This window comes from Rhamphochromis longiceps, linkage group LG3, assembly GCF_057381845.1.
Source record: "Rhamphochromis longiceps isolate RC_006_pf linkage group LG3, R_longiceps_female_GT1.1, whole genome shotgun sequence".
Classification (NCBI taxonomy): domain Eukaryota; kingdom Metazoa; phylum Chordata; class Actinopteri; order Cichliformes; family Cichlidae; genus Rhamphochromis; species Rhamphochromis longiceps.
Genome location: NC_140559.1, coordinates 39,239,005 through 39,261,059, shown reverse-complemented (window position 1 = coordinate 39,261,059; position 22,055 = coordinate 39,239,005). Strand labels below are relative to the sequence as shown.

General features: G+C 39.5%; 1 protein-coding gene and 1 long non-coding RNA gene across 2 annotated transcripts; both read left to right on the top strand.

The window, feature by feature from the left end:
- Positions 1–2,597: 2,597 nt before the first annotated feature.
- On the top strand, positions 2,598–5,702 carry LOC146674580 (uncharacterized). The gene is made up of 2 exons (XM_085397149.1): positions 2,598–2,613; positions 4,126–5,702. The coding sequence occupies exons 1-2, from the start codon at positions 2,598–2,600 to the stop codon at positions 5,700–5,702; spliced, it is 1,593 nt and encodes a 530-aa protein (XP_085253275.1).
- A 12,807-nt stretch (positions 5,703–18,509) lies between these two features.
- LOC146674579 (uncharacterized) lies at positions 18,510–21,080 on the top strand. Its single transcript, XR_014909472.1, has 4 exons — positions 18,510–18,781; positions 19,149–19,290; positions 19,652–19,739; positions 20,326–21,080. It is a non-coding gene; the product is annotated as an uncharacterized LOC146674579 (long non-coding RNA).
- Positions 21,081–22,055: the final 975 nt, after the last annotated feature.

Here is a 22,055-nt window from a genome sequence, read left to right as displayed (position 1 = left end):
TTAAGCAACTTATAAATAAACACACATTTTAAGACCTTCAGGAGTGAACTTGTGTAAATGCTTTGATTTAAACTTGATTATGTCATACTACAATTCAATGAAACAGGTACATATTAAACGGAAATGTATATATCTGAATTTATTTCTTTTCTTTTCTTCCAGCAATAAAAAAAACTATTGATGAATCTTTGTAGTTTCTTAGGGTGAACAATATTATATCGACCTGGGAGCTGGTTATAATATACCGTGATTTGGTATTTATAGTATTTGCTATGCTTTAGCCTTCAAAATTTATTACATTGTCCCTCCTAAAGATTGGTATGTTTTTTAAATAACTCCTTTTACAAGCTTTTAAGTTGTCTCCACTCTGTTTGTTTAAGAAAGACAGACGGTCCAACTTTCCCTTATTATTATGAGAAACCCCAGTATACTAGAAAGACATGCATATGATAAGGACACAATTAATACCGGTTTTTCATTATAAAGCCTGTAAACACAAATTTCCTTCTTTCTTTCATTTCTTTCAAATCACAGTCACAGTATCATCTATTAAAAGACGCAGACACCACCCCCTTAATCCTTTCTTCTATCCCAAACCTGTGTGCCCATTATGTAAACACAACCACATTCAGCATGTCAGCACATAAGCCACGGACAAAAAGACAAGTCTTTGACAAAGTAAGTCAGATAAATCAAGTCAAGTCACTTTTATTTAAATAGTAAATATAGTTCTGGGAGGAGTTGTTTTAACAATGTAACCATGTCACTTAATCTTCTCTTTTTTTTCTGAGTACAAGTAGATACACGCACCAGAAATAAGCAGGGTGTGTGGGCTTTGTCTCTGAAATATGGTGAGAAGCAGAGATGTTATTTCTCCATGCTGAAAATAAAACAGTTAACGTGGTGCAAGCATCTAAGAAGGAGACACCCGCTAGGTGGGTTGTTTCGTCCTGGACCCACAGCGTACTGATCAGAATATATCTTTCAGCTGGCTCTGTTTCATGGAAGAGCTAGAGGAGGTGGCTGGGGAGAAGCTTGGACTGCTGCCCCCACCACCCAAACCTAGATAAGATGCAGAGTATGTATGTATGGACAGACTGACTGTTTATATTTATACTACAGGGGCAGATCTTGTGTCTAAGTCAGTGACCTCTGTTCCTTATGTGTACTACATAAGTCCACTCCTATGCTGTACTATTTCACTATCATCTCTCTATCACACAAATAACTAATCCATACAGCCTGAAATTTCAATTCAACAATATCAGACAATTATAGATTCTTTTGTTCTTCAAAGTATCTATCATATCTACCAGATATGGTGTCCAACATTAGAGGTATATCATTCCTTTGGCCTCTGTATGATCCTGTTACACAAGATGTCATTTGTAATAGATCCAACGCAATATCGTAGTTTACTTAAGTAGATAAGAGACCAGGCCCCACCTCACATTGACCTTTGTCATATTATCATCACATTTCACTTTTGGCTTATGTGTCCAACGTTCATAAAGTCTTAAAGGAATAAAAGAATTTTACATTGAAGACTATGCATACTCATGATTGTCATACTATGACCAGACATAGCCTTCTTCTTCAACCCCAATGATTGGGAAAATCATGTAGGAATAAAAAGAAATGTCAGTGTAAATCATGATATGGTCCAGAGTGTCGATTCTGACACACAGAGGCCTACTAGTGGGTCCAAGGACAATTGTAGTACTCTGTCCGTACCTTTCCACATGAGCCTCGTGCATCAGGAGTAGTCTTTCAGCCTCTGTTTGCAATGTTGTTTTACCTTATCTGTTCTGTACTCCAGAACTTTATTGTTAGAACAACCAACAATGTCCACACATCTCATTATTACAGTTTTTTTTTTCTTTCTGTGTAAAGGGCTGTAAGACAAACCTTTAGTTTTGTTTTCAGTCTTATTCAGGAATGCGGTGTCATTTATGATAGGGATTATGGGAATTCTTTCAATCAGTGTATCTTTATTATCATGATTTATGGTTTTGAATGCTTCAGTGAACTTTAGAGGTATGAGTAGTGCAAGTAACTTTGAACTCTAAATATGATAAAAGTTGCACCTATAGGGCAGTTTCTGGGTATTTCACTTTTGCTTCAGAGTGAATTTGTCTTTTGTGAACCTAATACTTGCACATCACCACTTAACTGGCCATTAGAGTGTTTGCATGTGTATGAGTATCTGTATTATATACTTTCTCCGGGTTACAGTGAAACAGGATATATAATATGGAATACAAAAATAATAATGCCATTGTCAACACCAGGAGATCCCGATTGTGTAGTATAAGAAGATGCGACTAATACCCTTGAAAAAAGCTTAAAGATGCAATTATTCTAAATAGATGAATACACTACCACCAAAAGGTTGGACACACCTTCTCATTTAATGCTTTTTCTTAATTTTTCAAGTTAACAACAACTCAGATTAGAGCCCAGATAAATGCCACACAGAGTTCTAGTAGTAGACACATCTCTACATGACTCATCTCTGATGAGTCCAAATTTGAGATCTTTGGTTCCATCTGCTATGTCTTTGTGTGACACAGAAAAGGTGAAAGGATGGTCTCTACATGGATGGTTCCCACCGTTAAGCATGAAGGAGTAGGTGTGATGGTGTGGGGGTGCTTTGATAGTGACACTGTTGTGGATTTATTCAAAATGGTAGGCACACTGAGCCAAATTCTACAATTTAAATAATTGTGATAATAAAGAATAACCATTAAATGAAAAGATGTGTCCAAACTCTTGACTGGTAGTGTAAATATCCAGTGGCCATTGGATCTGGATAGCAGTGGCTGGGATGTACCCTGGTGTTTCAGTAAAATTTTAATAGTGGGACCATAACACCCTTACAGGCCAATCTTGTTAAACATTGCCTCTTGTCTCACATTCACAGGTTATTGCAGTTTAGCCACTGTCAGCCAATAAAGAAGTCGACCAGTATAAGTATGGAAGCAAAAGTAGAGGCAACCAATAGCATACATATGGGACATTACTTATCATAGGACATTACAACAGATAACTAAGGGACATTAAGCACTTAGACTTGAGGGTCTATCCACCTCTTGCATTTCTCTCTCTTTTTAGGCAACATGGATGGTAAGTTAAGTTTTTTCTATTATCTCTGATTATATTATCCATGTACTTTTGCAGCTACTTTATTCGTCACACATATCCATGAATCAAAATGAACAAAATTTCAAATTTCTTTTACAGAACTACTTTTTGTAAGATACTGCAATACAAATTTTATTTGCAGCACTGTGACTAAAATTGTGTTAATAATTCAAGAAAATAAAAACAATTCTATCAACCGTGTTAATGTATTCTATGTTAAGGATGCATTCCTTTTATTGTTACTTCCAGTTGTCTAGTATTTTAACATTATGCCGTGTCCTAGGCTCAGGTTATTTAATAACTATCCATAACGATGACTCACTATCTCTTGATAGTAAAGAAAGCTGAAACTATATGCATTGAGAAGTGGCTGTGGCAATATAATCCCAAGATATTTCAATCTCCATGCTTCAATCTGGCATTTTTTTGTCTTTTAAAATATATTTATTTGTTTTTGTTGTTGCTGTTTTGCTGTGCACACACATGTAATAGACCACTTGATTTCCTTTGCTCACTTTATTTGCTGTATTTTTAAACTGCCATTTTTCTTATGTCTAAATGATGTGTGATTAAATACTTTCCATACCCTTGAAGGTGGCAGACATACACTTGTAGTAAATATAGTTTATATTTTATGTGTAGATAGCATTTGTCCTTTTAGATGATAATCCAGGTGGCAATTTGAGCAGGTAATTTGTAAGATCTAATGTCCTAAATTTCTAGTTCTAATTTCTATGAACTTCAAATTTTATCTAAAAACTTGACAGAGACATAGATAACGTATTTAGACAGCAAGTGAGCAGAGTGTAATATGAGTACTGACTGAGACTGTCATGCTTATCCAAAGCATTTTTGCCTCTGAGGAATAGAGTTGAAAAAGCATTTGTTGATGCCAGTTGCAACATTAGAGATGAAGCAAGAAACAAAATGTAAAAAAAAAAAAAAAAAAAAAAGTTACTCTGAAACCTTTTTTTTTTGTAGTGCCACCAACACGGAGGATTGTCCTCCTCGGGAAAACGGGAGCTGGAAAAAGCAGCGTTGCAAACACTTTATTTGGAGAAACCGCATTCAAAATGGGCCATTCCCCTGACTCAGAGACGAGCTTTTGTAAAGCAAAGTCCAAACTCATTAACGGAAGATCCATAACTTTGGTTGACACGCCCGGCTTCTTCGACACAGGCAGATCAGAAGAGGACATGAAGCCCAACATACTGCAATGTATTGTTGAGTGCGCTCCTGGTCCTCATGCTTTTCTCATTGTGCTTAAAGTGGAGAAATTCACAGATCATGAAAAGTCTGTCATCGAAAACATGTTCCAGCATTTCTCCAAGGAGGTTTTACGGTATGCTGTAATTCTTTTCACTCACGGTGACCAACTGCTGGAGGAAATGAAAATTGAAGAGTTCGTCAGTCAGAGCAAATGCCTGGCTGATCTCGTTCAGAAGTGTGGACGCCGATGCCACGTTATAGATAATAAATACTGGAATAATGAGGCAAAGAATGAATACAGGAGCAACAAGTTCCAAGTGGAACAGCTTCTCAAAACCATTGATGATATAGTGATGGAAAACAAAGGTGGATATTACACTAATGAGATACTGCAAGCAATAGATACAGATATACACAAAGAGGCAGAGCGCATTAGACAAGAATCAGAGTCTTCAGAAGAAGCCATGGAGAGAGCTAAAATTGTCGTCTATAAACAGCGTGTGGCTAAATTTGCACACATCGCAGGTAAGGGCCTGCTAATTGCAGCTTTGCTTGGTGGATTGGAGTGTGTTGCACTTGTACCTCTAGCTATAAAAGGAGTCGGTGCAATTAAACAAGCAGTAAGGAAAAAAAGAAAAGGGACCGTGTCGAAGGAAAAAACAAGTACTGTGGGAAAGGCAGGAGGAAAAGCACAAACACAGTCAGTATCCACACCTAATAAAGGAACTCCAACAAAAGAAACAGCAGTGGAAAAAAGAGCAGCTGGAGGAAGAACGGCAGCTAATTTTTTCTCAAAACTATTTACAATTTTTAGGAAGACAAATGAAAAGGAAGTGAGCGCATCAATAACAGATGAAGCGGCTACACTGGAAGAAGAAGTCGTAGAAGAAGAAGTAGAAGATGGAACAGAGGAACTATTTGAAGAAGAAACTGGGACTGCAGAAGTTTTACCAACTATAGAAACAGATGTGCCAGCAGAAGAAGAAGAAGAAGAAAGTGAGCAAGTAAAAGTGGAAATGACACAAGCCATAACCATATCAGTAATGGGAGAAAAACCAGAAGTGGCAGTGACGGCAGAAGAAGAAGCAGGAGGACAAGCAGTAACAACAGCAGTCGAAGAAGAAACCGATGGGGCGGTGCTGTCAGCAGCAGAGGAGGCGGCTGAGGAGGTAGCATTGTCTGAGGAAGCTCTTTCAGTAACAGTAGAGGGCATGGCTGAAGCATCAATTGAAGGAGTGGAAATAGAAGTAGTAGAAGGAGCTGCTGGAGTAGTTGCAGAGGCAATAGATGGAGTAGTACAAGTGATGGATGTAGCTGTTAAGGTAGCTGAAAGCTGTTGCATACAGTGAATCAACCTGTACCAACAAAATTTCTGCTTTCAGTGATTCATAAAAGTAACTCAATTATTTCTATTCAAAATTATTGTGACAGTGGCAACAATGGTGTAATCACTCACATCCCTATGATGTTTGGTATAAGTTATAATATAAATCTATTTGAGGCTGGCTCTTAATCCTAAAAAATAAGTTAAGACATTATTGCTACCATGTCTGCCTTTACTTTTCTATTTTTGAAAGGGACAGTGTTTCAAATTCAGAGATTGAAATGTTTTTCTTTTTTTTAAGTTAAATATAAAACTAATGATGATATTAATTCTATCCATTAAGAAAATTGATTTTTTTTCTGTAGTGGATTAAAATTCTGTTCTTGTTTTGTTGCCATGGTGAATCACGGTTTATTATTGCGTTTATTTGCAAACTCTTCCTTGACTAGGCCGTAGAGCTTTAATGCATTCTAGCTGCAATGACTGTGGACAAAAAAGCAGAACAACAGACGCAATAATATTCAAAATCCAAATCTTTATGGCTAGAGGACAAACATTTATAGGTCTGTTGGTGTAACAAACATTACTGGGAGGAGGGAGGTTATTAAAAAGAATAGAAGCTCATTAGAAATTGACTACACACACACAGAAAAAAAATCACAAGCAATAAAAAGTTGAACCTGGGAGGACTTGTTAACTATAAGTTGTTTTACTAATTTGTGCCTTCTTGTCTCCTCGTCCTCCTTCCTATGACCAAAAAATCATAAGTTGTGAAATTGATATGTAGGACAGAGGATAGAGGAAGCATGCCAGAGGAGCAAGTTGTGTATGCACAGGTGTGTGTTTTATTGAAGTGTTTTGTTTTTTACTTCAGCATATAACAGAGGTGTGGCACAGAGCTGGAATGTACCAGTCATGGTGGGAGGACTCAGCAGCCAGACCTTTTTACCTAGAAGTCATTTCATTATTTGAGATCAAACTTTGTACCCTTCACTAATGTGTAATTTCTTGTTTCTTTGTGCTTTGTTGTGAATTTAACTGAAAACTGAGTTAAATATTTGTTTAAAAAATACATATATATTAAAAGTTGATCAACAACCTGTCATTCATTTCTTATCTCATCCATTTTTTTTAATTCATCATTTTGGGGGGGGGGGGGGGGGGGGGGGGGGGGGGAATTATTAGAAGCATCATGTTTTACTTGAACCTGTAGCATGTGGGCTAAAGACTACCACAGTAATTAGTATGTCACTGCTGCCAGCTGCTGCTTAGAGGGTGCACGACAGATAACCTGTTACTCTGGTGAAGGATCTGCCTTTAAGTGACCCTAAGTCTCCTGTTCCCCTTCCTCCAACAAAACTCATCACTTTAGGTGTTACTGAAAATTTACTCTGATGTGAAGACCACATCAGAGCTGCTATAGCAGCTGGTGATGACTCAAACACGGGTCCAGCTAAGATCCATACAGACACAAAAGGAGCTCAATGAGCAGAGTCTTGTAATTACAGTATGTCACCACTAGATGCCAGCAGATTACATGTTTTTCCCAGACATAATTATGTTAAAACTTCATGTGCCAAGATGACATCCAGTTCAGTAAGAAAGCAACTTTTCTACTATTACCCCCTTATATTAAAACTAGGAGTAGCACTCACTGGTCTCTTTATCAGGGACACACAGCAGTGTGACTGTGACATAGAGATCAGACTGTTTGGTTGAATTACCTCTCTGCCTTGTACTTTGCCCGGTCGCTTCATCGTCCCGTCATCCCCTTAAAATCCTTCTCTCTCTGAAAGTCCTTTTATTTGAAAAAGGCTACTGTACAAATATTTACACTCATTTTATCCCAACATAAGTCAGATTGTTTCTTTTCTTCATATCGTTGCTTCTTTGAAGGGGAACCCTTCTTAGACAATAAAACGTACTGTATATGAGTCTGAAGGTGCAGCCACAAATAAAAATTCCTTCCAGGTTTGGGAGAACACATCAGTTTGCCTGAGGATGTAAATTACACACTAGTCAATGTATATTCATGAGCACAACACTGTACTTGTTGTACTCAATAGTGATGTGCGATACCACTGATTTCCTTTCCGATCCGATACCAAGTAATATTCAGGGTGGTATCGACGATACTGATCCGATACCGATACTTTGTACAAAAACTTTTATTTATTGTATCTCAAATTATAGCGTCATAATGATTACAGGACATCAGATTACTTGTTCTTATCACTTAATAATGCAGAGTTCATCATATAGAAATAAAAAAAACTGAAGTTGTGCTATTTGAACACGTTGCCTGCCTGCAGCACTGAAGGACTCCGTGAGAGACGTCTGTCTCGCCCTAGCAGCACCTGTCCCTCTCCTCCTCTTCAGTTCGCCTCAATATACGCTCGTCATATTCTGTGATATGATTTACTCTGAGGTGTTTGACAAGGTTAGTGATGTTGCCACAACCATACATGCCAACCCTCTCGATTTTTCCGGGAGAATACCGAATTTCAGTGCCCCTCCCGAAAATCTCCCGGAGCCACCATTCTCCCGAATTTCTCCCGATTTTCCACCCAGACAACAAAATTGAAAAACCATATCGCAGAATTCATAGCGCGGCCCAGCCTATTCCAGTTTCCAACAATGGCTGCAGCTACTTAGTTTTAATATTGCTCTTATTACTCTTTCTGGGTCGCAAAAAACCTTTAACATATTTTCAGGTGAGAATGTAGCTGTGTAAACTTCAAATATCTGAGCCGATCGACACATCGTCTTCAAACTCCCGCAGTCTTTCACTACTCAGGTTAAACATGTATAAGTCACTTTGATAACTTAAAAGTGTTGTTTGGCTTTTTCAGTGTTTTATTTGTTCGTGAGTAAATCGGTTTGGCTGAGATTAAAGTTATTCGATTAGATTAAATTAAATTTAACTTTATTAATCCCTCAGGATGGTTCCTCCGGGGTTTTCACACAGCTGAATAAACGTCAAACAGAAAACTAATTAAACAAAGTGTGAGACGGTCGAGAGTTTACGCCAGCGCCCGGTTATATTTTAGATAGCAAGGAGCAGACGGCAGAGTTTCACTCCACCAAGGGAGCTCGTGACGTACTACCTGGCTTTCTTTAGACCGCGAAAGCCGGGTCCTCAGGTGGAAGCAGCCTCTGAATTTGGACACCCCCGCTATTTACGGGCCGGCCAATAATAACGGTGACATTTAACGTATTTTATCCGATAAATAGACACTGTAAAATGTATTCATCACCCCCCAACAGCCCTTTTGAATGTCTCCCTAATTCTGATGTCTCAAGGTTGGCAAGTGTAACAATGTTTATGTGGTATTATTCCACTTGCCACAAATATCAGTGTAATGGGGAAACAGCGCCCCCCTCGTGGTGTGGCTGGTTAGGTGAGGCTGGCTGCAGTAATCGCTGCCAGTCTGCCGTAGCCATACGAGAGGTGAGTTGTATTGTTCCGCACACGATATAGCTAAGTAGTACAGACACATAAAACATGTTTGATTAGCTGATGAGCACTGAGTGTAATAAGTGCTTAGTGGACACATGTCTAACATCAGTTTTATGTACTTTTCATTTGTTTATTAATGTGTGAAACTGTATGCTAAAGCGGAATGCTAATGGGATGTTCTGCCGTAGTGTGCTGTGCGGAGTGGTGTGTGGCGAGCCATTTGCACTGATACAACACCGTTGTTTCCATTCAGGTACATCACTTGTTGTTGCTGTTATTTTATTGTATATTAAAAATTGTAATATTGCTGCAGTAATCGCTGCCAGTCTGCCGTAGCCATACGAGAGTGTGCTGTGCGGAGTGGTGTGTGGCGAGCCATTTGCACTGATACAACACCGTTGTTTCCATTCAGGAAATAAAGTGGCAACGATCGATAAGAGACTCCTTGTCTTTTTAAAAACACGACACAACGCAGAGTCGAGGAGTCTGTTTGGGCCGAACTGTTGCAGCGGGATGAAGCAGAAACCGGTTACACAAGTATGGCCACAATACCTCACTTTTTTGCCACATGTATCGCAAACCATGTCTCAGCTGTTTGTGGAGGTAAAATACATCCGCACAATTATGCTCAGCCATTGTTGTGAGTGCGCGCGCCAAGGGGCTGCGAGACATTTATACAGCCGTATTTTGCACATGACTATGAAAGGCGGAAGAGGAAGTAGTTCCTTTGAATGTAGACAATCCGAATGTTATAGTTTATTTTCACTGTGTTCCTGTTAATGATAAACTACAAATTTACCCTAAATTACTAAAATATCGATATTTTAATGTGAGAATCAATTCTAGAACATAAATGATTGGTATCGGAGGAATCGATATTTCAGGATCGATCCGCACATCACTAGTACTCAATACAATAACCTCAAAAAACTACTGATATCTATCTTTTATATTTAAAGACTAAAATAATTGATGTCTTTATTTCTTTATGTGCACATTTCTGTATATTCAAATGTGCCAGATAAAAGCATCTTGGCCTTCCACAGAGGCTATTAGGTCTTTCTCGTAGATAGTCACAGCCATGTGTGCACATATAAGGTCATAACTTAACCCACTAGAAAGCAAGAAAATCTTGCATCATGTAGGCTAACGTCTGTAGTGTATTGCTTCATTGCTGGAGGGTCTTTGGTTAACTACACTTTTTGGGAAATTGAGGATTTAGCAGTGGCAATAACACAAGAATCATTTCAACAAGAGGAGAAACACCAAAATTACCAGCTTCCCAGCTGTCCCCATCCTGTTTCCGTACATTAGTGTATGTATTTTTTTTTAACATTTACATTAAAATAAAATAAAAATAATAAATAAAATACATTAAATGTGCAAAGAAAAAATGTTTTTGTTGACTGTTTATTTTTATATTTGTAATTATTTTAATTTTGTAATTAATTTATTTAAAGTGGCTTTAACAAGCTTCCGTAACAAACCTGTCAAATAATGATTGGTGTAAAACGTGCAGAAGTTGAAACCCCGCCCCACTTTTCACTGCTCTTTCCCTTCAATTAGTTAAAAACTCCGCTGTGCACCTGTGGACTTCATCCAAATGGCAGAGAAGTGGCAGCAGCAGTGTGCCGTCGAGTTGGACCTGTATCAGTTTTACTGCTCGGTATGTCTGGCAGGGGCGGATCTAGAGAAATTTTCTTAGGGTGTGTTGTGTCCACACATACTATTGCATTTGTTCTGTAGATGCATTTACCAGAAGCGCTAGAGGGCGCTAGTGAGTATGTTGTTCTGGTTGTGGTTTTGAAGAAGAAAAATAAAAATAAAGAAAGGAGTTATCTCCGGTAACCCTCTGTTCCTACCTGCATGTGTGTGTAATGCCTGCTGAACTAACACCACACAACAAGTGGCGACGAGAGTAGTGGTGATTAAGTTATGGCTCTGCTCTCTTTGCAACCCCCGGCTGTGTTCCTGGATTGTCCGGGCGAACCGAAAATTCCATTTGCTGCGTGGAAAAAGTTGTTCGATAACTACTTGCTGGCGATCGGGGGTAATGACTTTGCTACGGAGAGGAAGAGGGCCCTGCTCATTCACTGTTGGGAACGGAGGGGCAACGAATCTACAGCGCCTTACCACTCACTACAGATGATTACGAGGGATCCGTAAAGGCTTTGGAAACGTACTTTCATCCTAAAGTCAATGTTGTCGCCGAAAGATACCGTTTCAGGCAACGAGCCCAAGCTGTCGGTGAGTCTACAGATCACTACGTTGCAGCACTGCGTGAGCTCGTGAAACAATGTAAGCTCGGGGCTATGGAGAATGAAATGTTGCGGGATCAACTTGTAGAGAAGACAAATAATGCTCGTATACATGAAAGACTGCTAATGGAGGAGGATTTGACGCTCGATCGAGCTTTGGAAATTGCTAGGCGTACAGAGGCTGCAATAGCTGATGCAAAGGCCATTGCTGTTGGTGAAACAAAGCCTGTTGCCGCTGTTCAAGTACAAAAGAAGATGCGCAAGCCAAAATACAAAGCAGCTAAAAAAACGGATACAGCTCCGACGTGCTACCGTTGTGGTTCAGCTGATCACAAAGCCAATGATAAATCCTGCCCCGCAAAAGACTGCAAATGTAATACGTGTGGGAAAATTGGACATTTTTCGAGAGTGTGTAAATCTTCTCATAAGCCTGTTAATGAAGTGACTGTGCCTGAAATGTGTGTTTTAACTGTTGACAATTGTGTCAGTGGTGATCCGGCTAAACTGATGTGCACTGTTACTGTCACTGTACCAAATACTGCACAGGCATGTACTGTTAAGCTACTAGTAGACACAGGGTCTGGTGTTTCCATACTGCCTGAACATGTTTACAGCACAAATTTTGGCTCAGTTAAGTTAAGTAACCCAGCTGTTCAGCTTATTACATATTCATAAGAGAAACTGGATGTATTAGGGTGTCTTAGAGCTGACATTACTTACAATGGCAAGAGTGCCTCCACTGATCTCTACATTGTGAGAACAGGAACACCCATACTGGAAATGGACTTGGTGACTGCCTTCCAGCTACACATAAAAGGGGGACAATTAGTTCTTGACAGTCCCAAGGTCTGTGCTACACTTCAGCAAACCTCTGCTCTGCCCACTCAATGTAAACAGGGATGTGAGTCTCCAGTTGCATTCGGATGTGCAAAGGACCTTGTACATAAAGTGAAGGTGCGACCTGAAGTGAAGCCAATACAGCAGAAACTTCGACGCTTACCCCTGTCAGTCCGTGATGCTGTTTCCGCAGAACTCAAGAACCTTGAGGAACATGGCATCATAGAGAAAATCGATGCATCTGAATGGGTCTCTCCGATTGTAGTCACTAGAAGGAAGACTGGTGGCATACGCATGTGCGTTAATTTGAGAGAACCTAACAAAGCGGTGGTCGTTGACAGTCATCCCTTGCCACTGATAGAGGACATACTGTCTGAGCTGCATGGGGCTGTCATGTTCTCCACCCTGGATCTTAAATCCGCCTACCATCAGCTGAAACTACATGAAGAGAGTAGAGGGCTCACTGCTTTCATTACACATGAAGGACTGTACCAGTACTGCAGAGTTCCCTATGGGTTGAGTTCAGCACCTGCAGTCTTCCAAAAGATGATGACACAAATCCTACGTGGCCAGAAAGGGGTGCAATGCTATCTTGATGATGTCATCATATACGGAACTTCAGAAGCTGAACATGAGGCCAACCTGCGTGCTGTGTTACACAGAATCAACAATGCAGGACTGAAACTCAATGTTGACAAATGTCAACTCCGTCAAACTACTCTGAGCTTTTTGGGTCAAAAGATCGGTCCAGAAGGTCTGCTGCCAGATGACTCTCATGTCACTGCTATCCTGCAAGCTCCGCCCCCTACTGATCCTGCAACCCTGCGCTCATTTCTTGGCTTGAGTGCATGGTACAGCAAGTTTGTGCCAAATTATGCGACAGTTGTTGAACCTATGAGAGCTCTTCTGCGTAAGGACTGTTCATTCCACTGGAACAAAGCAGCTCAAGCAGCGTTTGATCAAGTCAAGCGGTTAATCGTGCACAGCCCTGCCCTGGTGATGTTCGACCCCAGTAAGCCAACCATAGTCTCAACAGATGCCTCAGACTACGGTGTAGGTGCTGTTTTGACTCAACTTGACAGTAATGATGCAGAACATACTGTTGCATTTGCATCTCGCAGCTTGTCTGATGCAGAGAGGAAATACTCAATCGTTGAGAAGGAAGCTCTAGCTTGCGGCTGGGCTGCTGAAAAATGGCGCACATGGCTCTGGGGCAGAAAATTCCTCCTACGAACAGATCACCAAGCACTTACAACACTACTGACTACTAAGGGCAATAACAGAGCTGGTCTACGCATAGCCAGATGGTCAGCTCGTCTGTTGGAGTTTGACTATGAAGTGGAATATAGAACTGGGTCATTGAAACATGTTGCTGATTGTCTTTCTAGGCTCCCACTTTCCGAGACAGACATGGCATGTGCAGAGGATGTGGAGTCAGTTGCAGCCATCCTCACTGATCTGAGTGCTGTGTCTGAGGATGACTTCCAGTCAGAGTGCAAAGCCTGTCCAGTGTTCACAAAGCTCCGTGTGCAGATACAGAAAGGCTGGCCTGCAAGGAAGACGTCACTGGAACCTGACTTACAGCCGTACTTCCCAATCCGCCATGAACTCGCGGTCTTGAACGAGTGCATTGTCAGAGGTACACATCGATTGCTAGTGCCTGAGTCGTTGCAGAAAAAACTCACTGATATAGCTCATGAAACTCATCAAGGCATTGTACGTACCAAACAACGCCTGAGGGAATTGTACTGGTGGCCCAAAATGGATTGTCACATAGAGACACTGATAAAGAACTGTGCAACGTGCAGACAGAATGACAAGTCCACTGTCACCCATGATGCTCCACTCCAACCCATTCCTTTACCAGCTGCTGCTTGGGAAAAGGTGTCTGTGGACATCATAGGCCCTTTTGAAATAGCCCCTTCTGACTGTAGATTTGCCATCACATTGGTAGACTACTTTAGTAAGTGGCCTGAAGTAGCTTTTGCTCCCCGAGCTGATGCAGCTACTATCATTCAGTTCCTTTCTGTAGTTTTCTCTCGTGAAGGGAATCCAAAGACACTGATAAGTGACAATGGCTCTCAATTTCTCTCTGCTGAGTTCGCTGACTTCCTTAAAAGCAGGGGAATCCAACACCTGAGATCCTCCGTGTATTACCCAAGAGCTAATGGGGAAGTTGAGAGATTCAATAGATGCGTTAAAGACTGCCTACAGACTGTCTCGATTCAAGGACAACCCTGGAAATCATTCCTGAGAACTTACCTGATGGACTACAGAGCAACCCCTCATTCAACAACTGGAGTTTCCCCTTCAGAACTGCTCCATGGACGACGAATGAGAACAAAGTTACAGGTAATGGATATGCCTGTTCCTCAGACAGAGAGGCATACCATGTGCGAAAGAGTTAAGAATAAGCAAATAAAAATGAAAGAATACACTGATGCTCGCAGACACGCCAAACCATCCAACGTTCAGCCTGGTGACAAGGTACGGGTTAGGAAGCCGTGGAAGGTAAAGAAAGGCGAGTTAAAGTTTTCCAAACCAAGGACTGTCATGACAAGGAAAGGACCAAACACTTATTTGCTGGATGATGGACGGACCTGGAACGCCTCACACTTATCGGCTCTGTCAGAGCTGAACACAGGTACTGATTCTGACACAACAATGGACTGTCATAAACCAGGAACTGATCTAGCATCTAACTCTGATAGTAGGCTTAGGCTCATCAGGATGAGGAACCCACCTTGCTGGACCCAAGACTTTGTCATGGGAAAGTGAATGTTACTGAGTAATGTGAAATATGTTAAACGTGTATTAGGTGACATACATCAGAATGATGAAGTCAGGTTCACATAAGAAATCCTTGTTCAAAGGGGGAGATGTTGTGTCCACACATACTATTGCATTTGTTCTGTAGATGCATTTACCAGAAGCGCTAGAGGGCGCTAGTGAGTATGTTGTTCTGGTTGTGGTTTTGAAGAAGAAAAATAAAAATAAAGAAAGGAGTTATCTCCGGTAACCCTCTGTTCCTACCTGCATGTGTGTGTAATGCCTGCTGAACTAACACCACACAACAGGGTGGCATGAGGGTGGCAAAGAAATCAAATGGGGTGGCAAAATCGAAGCCCTTTTTTTCCCCCCAAACACATGTGCAGGTGGTTACATATGGTTAAAATGATTCAAATGCAGTAAGTATACACGTTTTTCCATATAAATATAGTCTACAACTTAATTATTGTCTGTAGCCCACATAATTAAACACTTTAGTTACATAAAGTGAGTTTTGATGCTATGTACGGTATAACCTGTATGATAAATAAATATGTAGCCCAATAAGTATAAAATCCAGAAAACTACACAACATGGGGTGGTTTGTTTACAAACACAAGTCTAACTTAAGTTTCACTGTTTTTTGTTAGAAAACAATCACATTGTTACAGCTTAAATTACACAAAATGTCAGAAATCTGCACGGTCATGAACAAAAATTTAAACCTAATTTTTCATGATTTGTTGGATTAACCCACTGAGGTCTGAAATACAACTGGCCATTTCTGACTCCTTTTGAGTTTACGTTTGTATTTCACCATCAGATTGTTTCATTTTATTTTTTCCCCCTTGCCTTGTTTGGTGTCATTCTTTTCATCTCAACTGAATTTAGTTGTTTTTTCACTGACATACTGCATTAGTACTACTGATCTGAAATCACACAAAGAACTTAAAATCCTAGTTGTATTTTTTTACTGTAAAAAAAAAAACAGACACGTTGAGTAAATTTTTATAACTTAATGTGCAAATATAAATTGTACATTTTGTAAACATATACAATTATTTATCTAAAAATGCAGCCAATACACCTGCTGTTTTTTTCATTTTGTATAAGAATTTAAAAATATTACTAAAACTAAAATGAGAGAACAATCAGGTGTCGCATTAAGATGCCCCACAAATTATATGTGCCAGTAAAAAAAATGGTTTTCCACCAAAAGACAGAGCAGCACAGGGATAAACCTGCAGGCCTGACAACAGGAGGTGTATCACTACGCTGGTTTTCTACTCAGTGTTTACGGTGCAAATGTGCCTTTGTGACATTCATCAGTGCTCTCACTGACACACAAAACAAAACAACGACTACACAACAGAACAACTACACAACACAACACACTAAGTAAACACTCCACACTAAACTTCACAAATCTCCCACATCTAAAAACTCTCTCTCTCTCACTCGCTCGCTCTGTTTTGCTGCCGTTACCGTCACTCCCCAAACTCTCCCCTCTTCCTAAACAACCAAATCCCACGTGTTGACTTATTTTTTTTAATTGGTCAACATGGTACATTTTTCCACCAATAAGAAAGAGGTGGCTTTTTTCCTTTCTTTACTGTTTTCGCGCTGTCCTTACAAAACGCTTAAAACACACACACACACACACACACACACACACACAAACGTGATGACAGTATTTAGAAAAAAGCGTGGCTTATATATATATTATCATAACTCTGGATTTACTGGCCTGTAATTAAAATGTAAAAACTTTGAAGTCCGAACTTTCAATGTGGGCTGAAATAGAGAGTCAGCGTGGCTGCAGCTTGTTGCTATGTCAGCTTACATCAGTCATGTGATTTGGAGGTGCAGCGTGTCTGTGGACCACAGAGGGTTAATAACACTCACCTTCCTTCCATGTCCAGAGTGTAACATCCAACCACCTGTGTAAAAAGCGAAATTCCCATGGTGTTGTTCAAAATGTGCTCTGGCACAATCATAAGCATTGCTTGGGTCCTGCTATGGGCTGAACCATTTTTTTTAATGGGGGGGGGGGGGGGGGGACACTATGCAATATATTCAGTTTTAGCATTTATATTCAGTATTGACTGTATCTACGCTCAAACTATCTTATTTTAATAAACAACACTGTCATATGCAAAACTGGGGTGGCACTTGGGGTGGCAAGTAGTGATGTGCGATACCCCTGATTTCCTTTCCGATCCGATACCAAGTAAAATTCAGGGTGGTATCGACGATACTGATCCGATACCGATACTTTGTACAAAAACGTATTTCAGTTATTGTATCTCAAATTATAGTGTCATAATGATTACAGGACATTGGATTACTTGTTCTTATCGCTTATTAAAGCACAGTTATCATATAGAAATAAGAAAACTGAAGTTGTGCGCTATTTGAACACCTTGCCTGCCTGGAGCACTAAAGGACTCTGTGAGAGACGTCTGTCTCGCCCTAGCAGCACCTGTCTCTGTCTACTCCTCCTCTTCAGTTCGGCTCAACATAAGCTTGTCATATTCTGTGATATGATTTACTCTGAAGTGCTTGATGAGGTTAGTAGTGTTGCCACAACACCTCACTTTCTTGCCACATGTATTGCGAACTATGTCTCAACCGTTTGTGGAAGTAAAATACGTCTGCACATGACTCGATTTACGCTCAGCCATTGTTGTGAGTGTGCACAACAAGGGGCTGGACACATTTATACAGACGTACTTCGCACATGACTATGACAGGCGGAAGAATAAGTAGTTCCTTCCAATGTAGACAATCCAAATGATATAGTTTATTTGCACTCTGTTCCTGTTAATGATAACCTACAAATTTACCCTAAATTACTAAAATATCGATATTTTCTAGATCCGGCCCTGATGTCTGGACCTGCTCAAAGATCCCGTCACCATCCAGTGTGGACACACTTACTGCGGAAGCTGTATCGAGGGATGCTGGAACCAGGAAAAAGAGAAGGGAACGTACAGCTGTCCTCAGTGTACACTGAAAAAAAGGGACTGGCCATCTCTTGGATTTATGTAAGCATCTTGCATGTATTTAACACAATTGCCTCATGTTTTAAAGATAAATGTAACTATATAGTGTAAAAACTACATGATATGCAGAAAGGGTGTATTAAATTGTTCATATCATGTTCAGGTGAAGTAAGTCAATAAGATAGCAACGTTAAATCTCGTGAAACCACGCGTGATTTCATCTCGCGGGCTTTGGATCGTGGTTTAAAAAATGCATCCATCTCAGTCAAGTCGAGCAGCCAACTCTACGTTTTTTGGTATGTCTTGATTTTTTGAATTAATGTTTACCATATTTCAGCCAAATGTAGTTAAACGTCTAGAGTGCCGCCATGTAACATGCTAAAAAAGAGCCGTTAGCTTATTTGCTGTTTTATCTGTTGTCAAAGAATTGGCGCTTTTTCATTTGAATTTGTCTTTGGCACAAGAGCCGTAATACCACATTAAACCTAATTACGAGGCACTCACAACATAATTTGGTTTTCTGTGTGAATAGATTTGCCAACTGACTCTTCAGTTACATTGTGTATTTACTGCACCGTGGTGTTAGTGAGATTTTGGACATTGAACAGCTTTAGCTAATATCATCAGTGGCATTATGCTAGCTTACATCCCTACCCTTCCTGCCCTCACCTGCTGTCCTTTTGTTTTTGTTTTTTTTTGCTGCACATTGAGAGATTACCTCTATTCTGCATTTCACCAGGAGTCAGCTGATGGATTGTGGGTTCAAGGTGTTATGGTAAGAAAGTATATTCTATTTTCGCTTAAGGTTTCTGTAACTTAATTATAATAGGTTTTTTATAATTATTAGGTGCATGCATACTCAAATAGACCACCCTATTAATACAACTGAGAAATCCAAAATCTGCCATAGGTTTAACCTGTATGTATTGTCAGAAAGGTGATTACTGGACTCACATTAATGCACACTTGAACTAAAATGAGGTTGTAACTTGTGGGTTCTTGGGTTGCAAATCAGAAACAAACATCTTTGGATTTTTTTAATCCCATAAGATCTGGAAACACAGTTTTTATTCAACAAAACATTACTGATTAACCAAGCACAGTGCCTGCTGTTATTTCAAAATAATTTTATGTCATTTTAGATGAAATGCAGCATTCCAGTGCATCCCAACCTTGCCTTTACAGTCAAGGTTTCTGACGGAGCTGAGTTTCTCTCTGACAGTCTGCTGAAAGTGTTTGGGGGAACAGGGCACAAAGCTAAAGGATGTAGCTGCCATGATGACAGTAAGAACTTTAAAATTCTTTAACTACAAAGTGTATATGTATTGCATTAGGTCAGTAAAAGATTTTTATGCTGCATCCATTGAAACAGTCAACTATTACCCGTGAGTACTGATTCCACCGAAAGGATGCCATAATTTTCGTTATGCATTTACTGGCCCACTGAGAAAAATTTATCTTTTTAAAAAAATAAATGTTCTGGAAACTATATATCCATAAAGTTGATGTCAAACAGGAACTTTTGATATTTCTTTGTAGATGCTGGTGTTGCATGTTGACTGGTTTAAGTTTTTGTCTGGGATCATTTTCTTCTGTGCTACTGAAAAGTTCACAAATCTCTGTTTTCTTTGTTATAATACTTTAGGATGACATTAATGCTCGAAGGGAGTCTCATCAAAGTGCTCCGCATCTGTGTGAAAGACAATTGCAACATCTTGGTGCAGGAGTTCATGGTGAGTGTTTTATGAGTAGATTGTGGCTTTGCAACATTTAAAAATGCATTTAGTTATCCACTTGATCCTCATTGGACTGGTTAGGACCAGTAGTCCTCTTTAATAATTTGAAGTTCACATGAGGCCTGGTAGCGAACTCGGCCGCCCCCCCTTGAGGCCCCACCCCCTTATATTAGGGGTCACATCAGTGTGAAAAAACTTTAAATTTGTCATTCTAGTGAACAAAGGAAAATCCCACCAATATTTACATTAGCTTTTGTTTGGAAAAAAAAAAGACCAACAGCTAACCAAATTGTGGGGCTGAAAGTCTAAATTCTAACATCTTCTGAGTGACATAACCTGGATTTCTGATGGGCCGGTGTCTTTCTAACAAAAACTAATGTAAAGCATTTGAAATTATTATGTTTTTCACTCTGTCTTAGAAACTCTGTTAGACCATGAATGGCAGCATGGCAGGCAACTCTTTGGCTATAGCTATTTACTATGTTGCTTGCATTGGTTTAAATTACTCTAACATTAGAACTGGTAGATTCAAAAGAGATGAGTTTAAAAAGGAATCTTAAAGAAATGTTTTGTGTTTAACCAGGACTTGACTGAGGCCACTGCACAGATTGAGAAAACCACAATGAACATCTGTCTCCAGAGGATGCACCAGGCAATGACTTTTCTGATGTTGGCATCATCATCGAGGGTATAGTAGTTCTTCAAGATCTGGATAACGTGACCTTTGCAGTAGCCATGCTGTTTGGACCTTTTTTATTCCTTCAATATGAGTTACCCATCACAACTCTGCTACACTTTTGAGGTGATTCAAAGGGTGGTAATGGAGTTGGATGCAACTCAGCTCTCAAGAAAAACTCACAACTAAGACAAAACTGCTCCTGCAAGGAAAGCTCACTGTTATGCATGCAAGCTGATCAGCTCTAGGTGAGAGGACATTTAAATCTCACACTTGTTCTGCTGCATTTTTGAAGCTCAATTCCAGGAACAGATCGCAGGGTTCATTTTTATATACTCTGCAACTGCCATGAGGACGAGCCGTTTTTCTTGTTGTTGTTTGTTTTTCCTTTTGCTCTGTACAGCATTTTGGCAGCATTTTTAAATTTCTCTTTGTATTTTTTCTTTCTTTTACTAGTGAAGAGATGTAGCATGAACAGTTATGCAGTCTAAATATCCCATATGGGTCGTGTGAAATGGTATTTTCAGCTTCATTCAGTTGAAGTAAAGAACGTTGAATATTTCTAAGTGTGCTGTTTTGAACCAAGATGTCACAGTATGATCAGTGCTGTAATTTTTGACAGTCACTGTATCAATGTTATTTTTGCATCTCTTGAATAAAGGTTTTGACCTGCAAGTGCTAATTTCTTTAGTTATTGATGGTAAAATGGGTAATGTTAATAGGAAGGTGTTTGCCAATTCAGTAACCTAATTTAATGTTAATGGAAACTAACATTACCTCAAATTGTTTAGTTATAATTGTTGTTTAACTGAATCTTGACGTCAGAGGCCTTAAATAGAATGTTTTGATTTGTTCTTTCCCAACATTTTTCAAAAGAAACAGTCTAATTTCTTTGCTGTGATTGATTCCAGAGAACACGGAAGAACTGACATTATTTAACTGTTGATTTATGTAGATTCAGTGGAGGAGTAATGTCAGTTTAATTCTTTACCTACTGTCAATGCAGTGAAATTAGACATTTTGTTTTGAAAGGTTACTGGTGGATGCCAGCAACCATCTTGGAAGAGAACAATACAATCTGTTATAAGGCCTCCATTTGAAAATTGTGTATTTGATACTAGAATATAATAGCAAAATGTAATTTGAAGATAACATGTAGCATTTAAGTGACCAAGTAGTATTGGGTAAAAGTTATTGAATGGTGTTGGGATAAAGTGAGAAAATTGTGAAGGATTAAAATATTTCAAGAGCTCAAATTACTTCATCAAAACATGTTTAAGTCACATTTTATCAACACAAATTGCACAGGTTTATTGAACATGAATAAATTGTGTTAATTTAACTCAATTGTTTAAGTTGCTGCCAAAGCAAAACATCTGTGTGCAACAAATGTCCACCATTGAATTAAGTAAATCCAACAACATATTTTTTTCAGTGTAGGGAGGCCTTCAGCCCAAGCCCTGTCCTCAGGAGGAACACCATGCTGGCTGAGGTGATGCATCCACCGTGCTGTTTTTTTGTTTTTTAAAAGTAGCAACTGAATTTGAAATATGAGTTGTTGTTGTTGGGGTTTTTTTTGTTTTTGTTTTTTGTTGTTGTTTTGTTTTGTTTTTTCATTGTTGATGCTATTTTTGTGT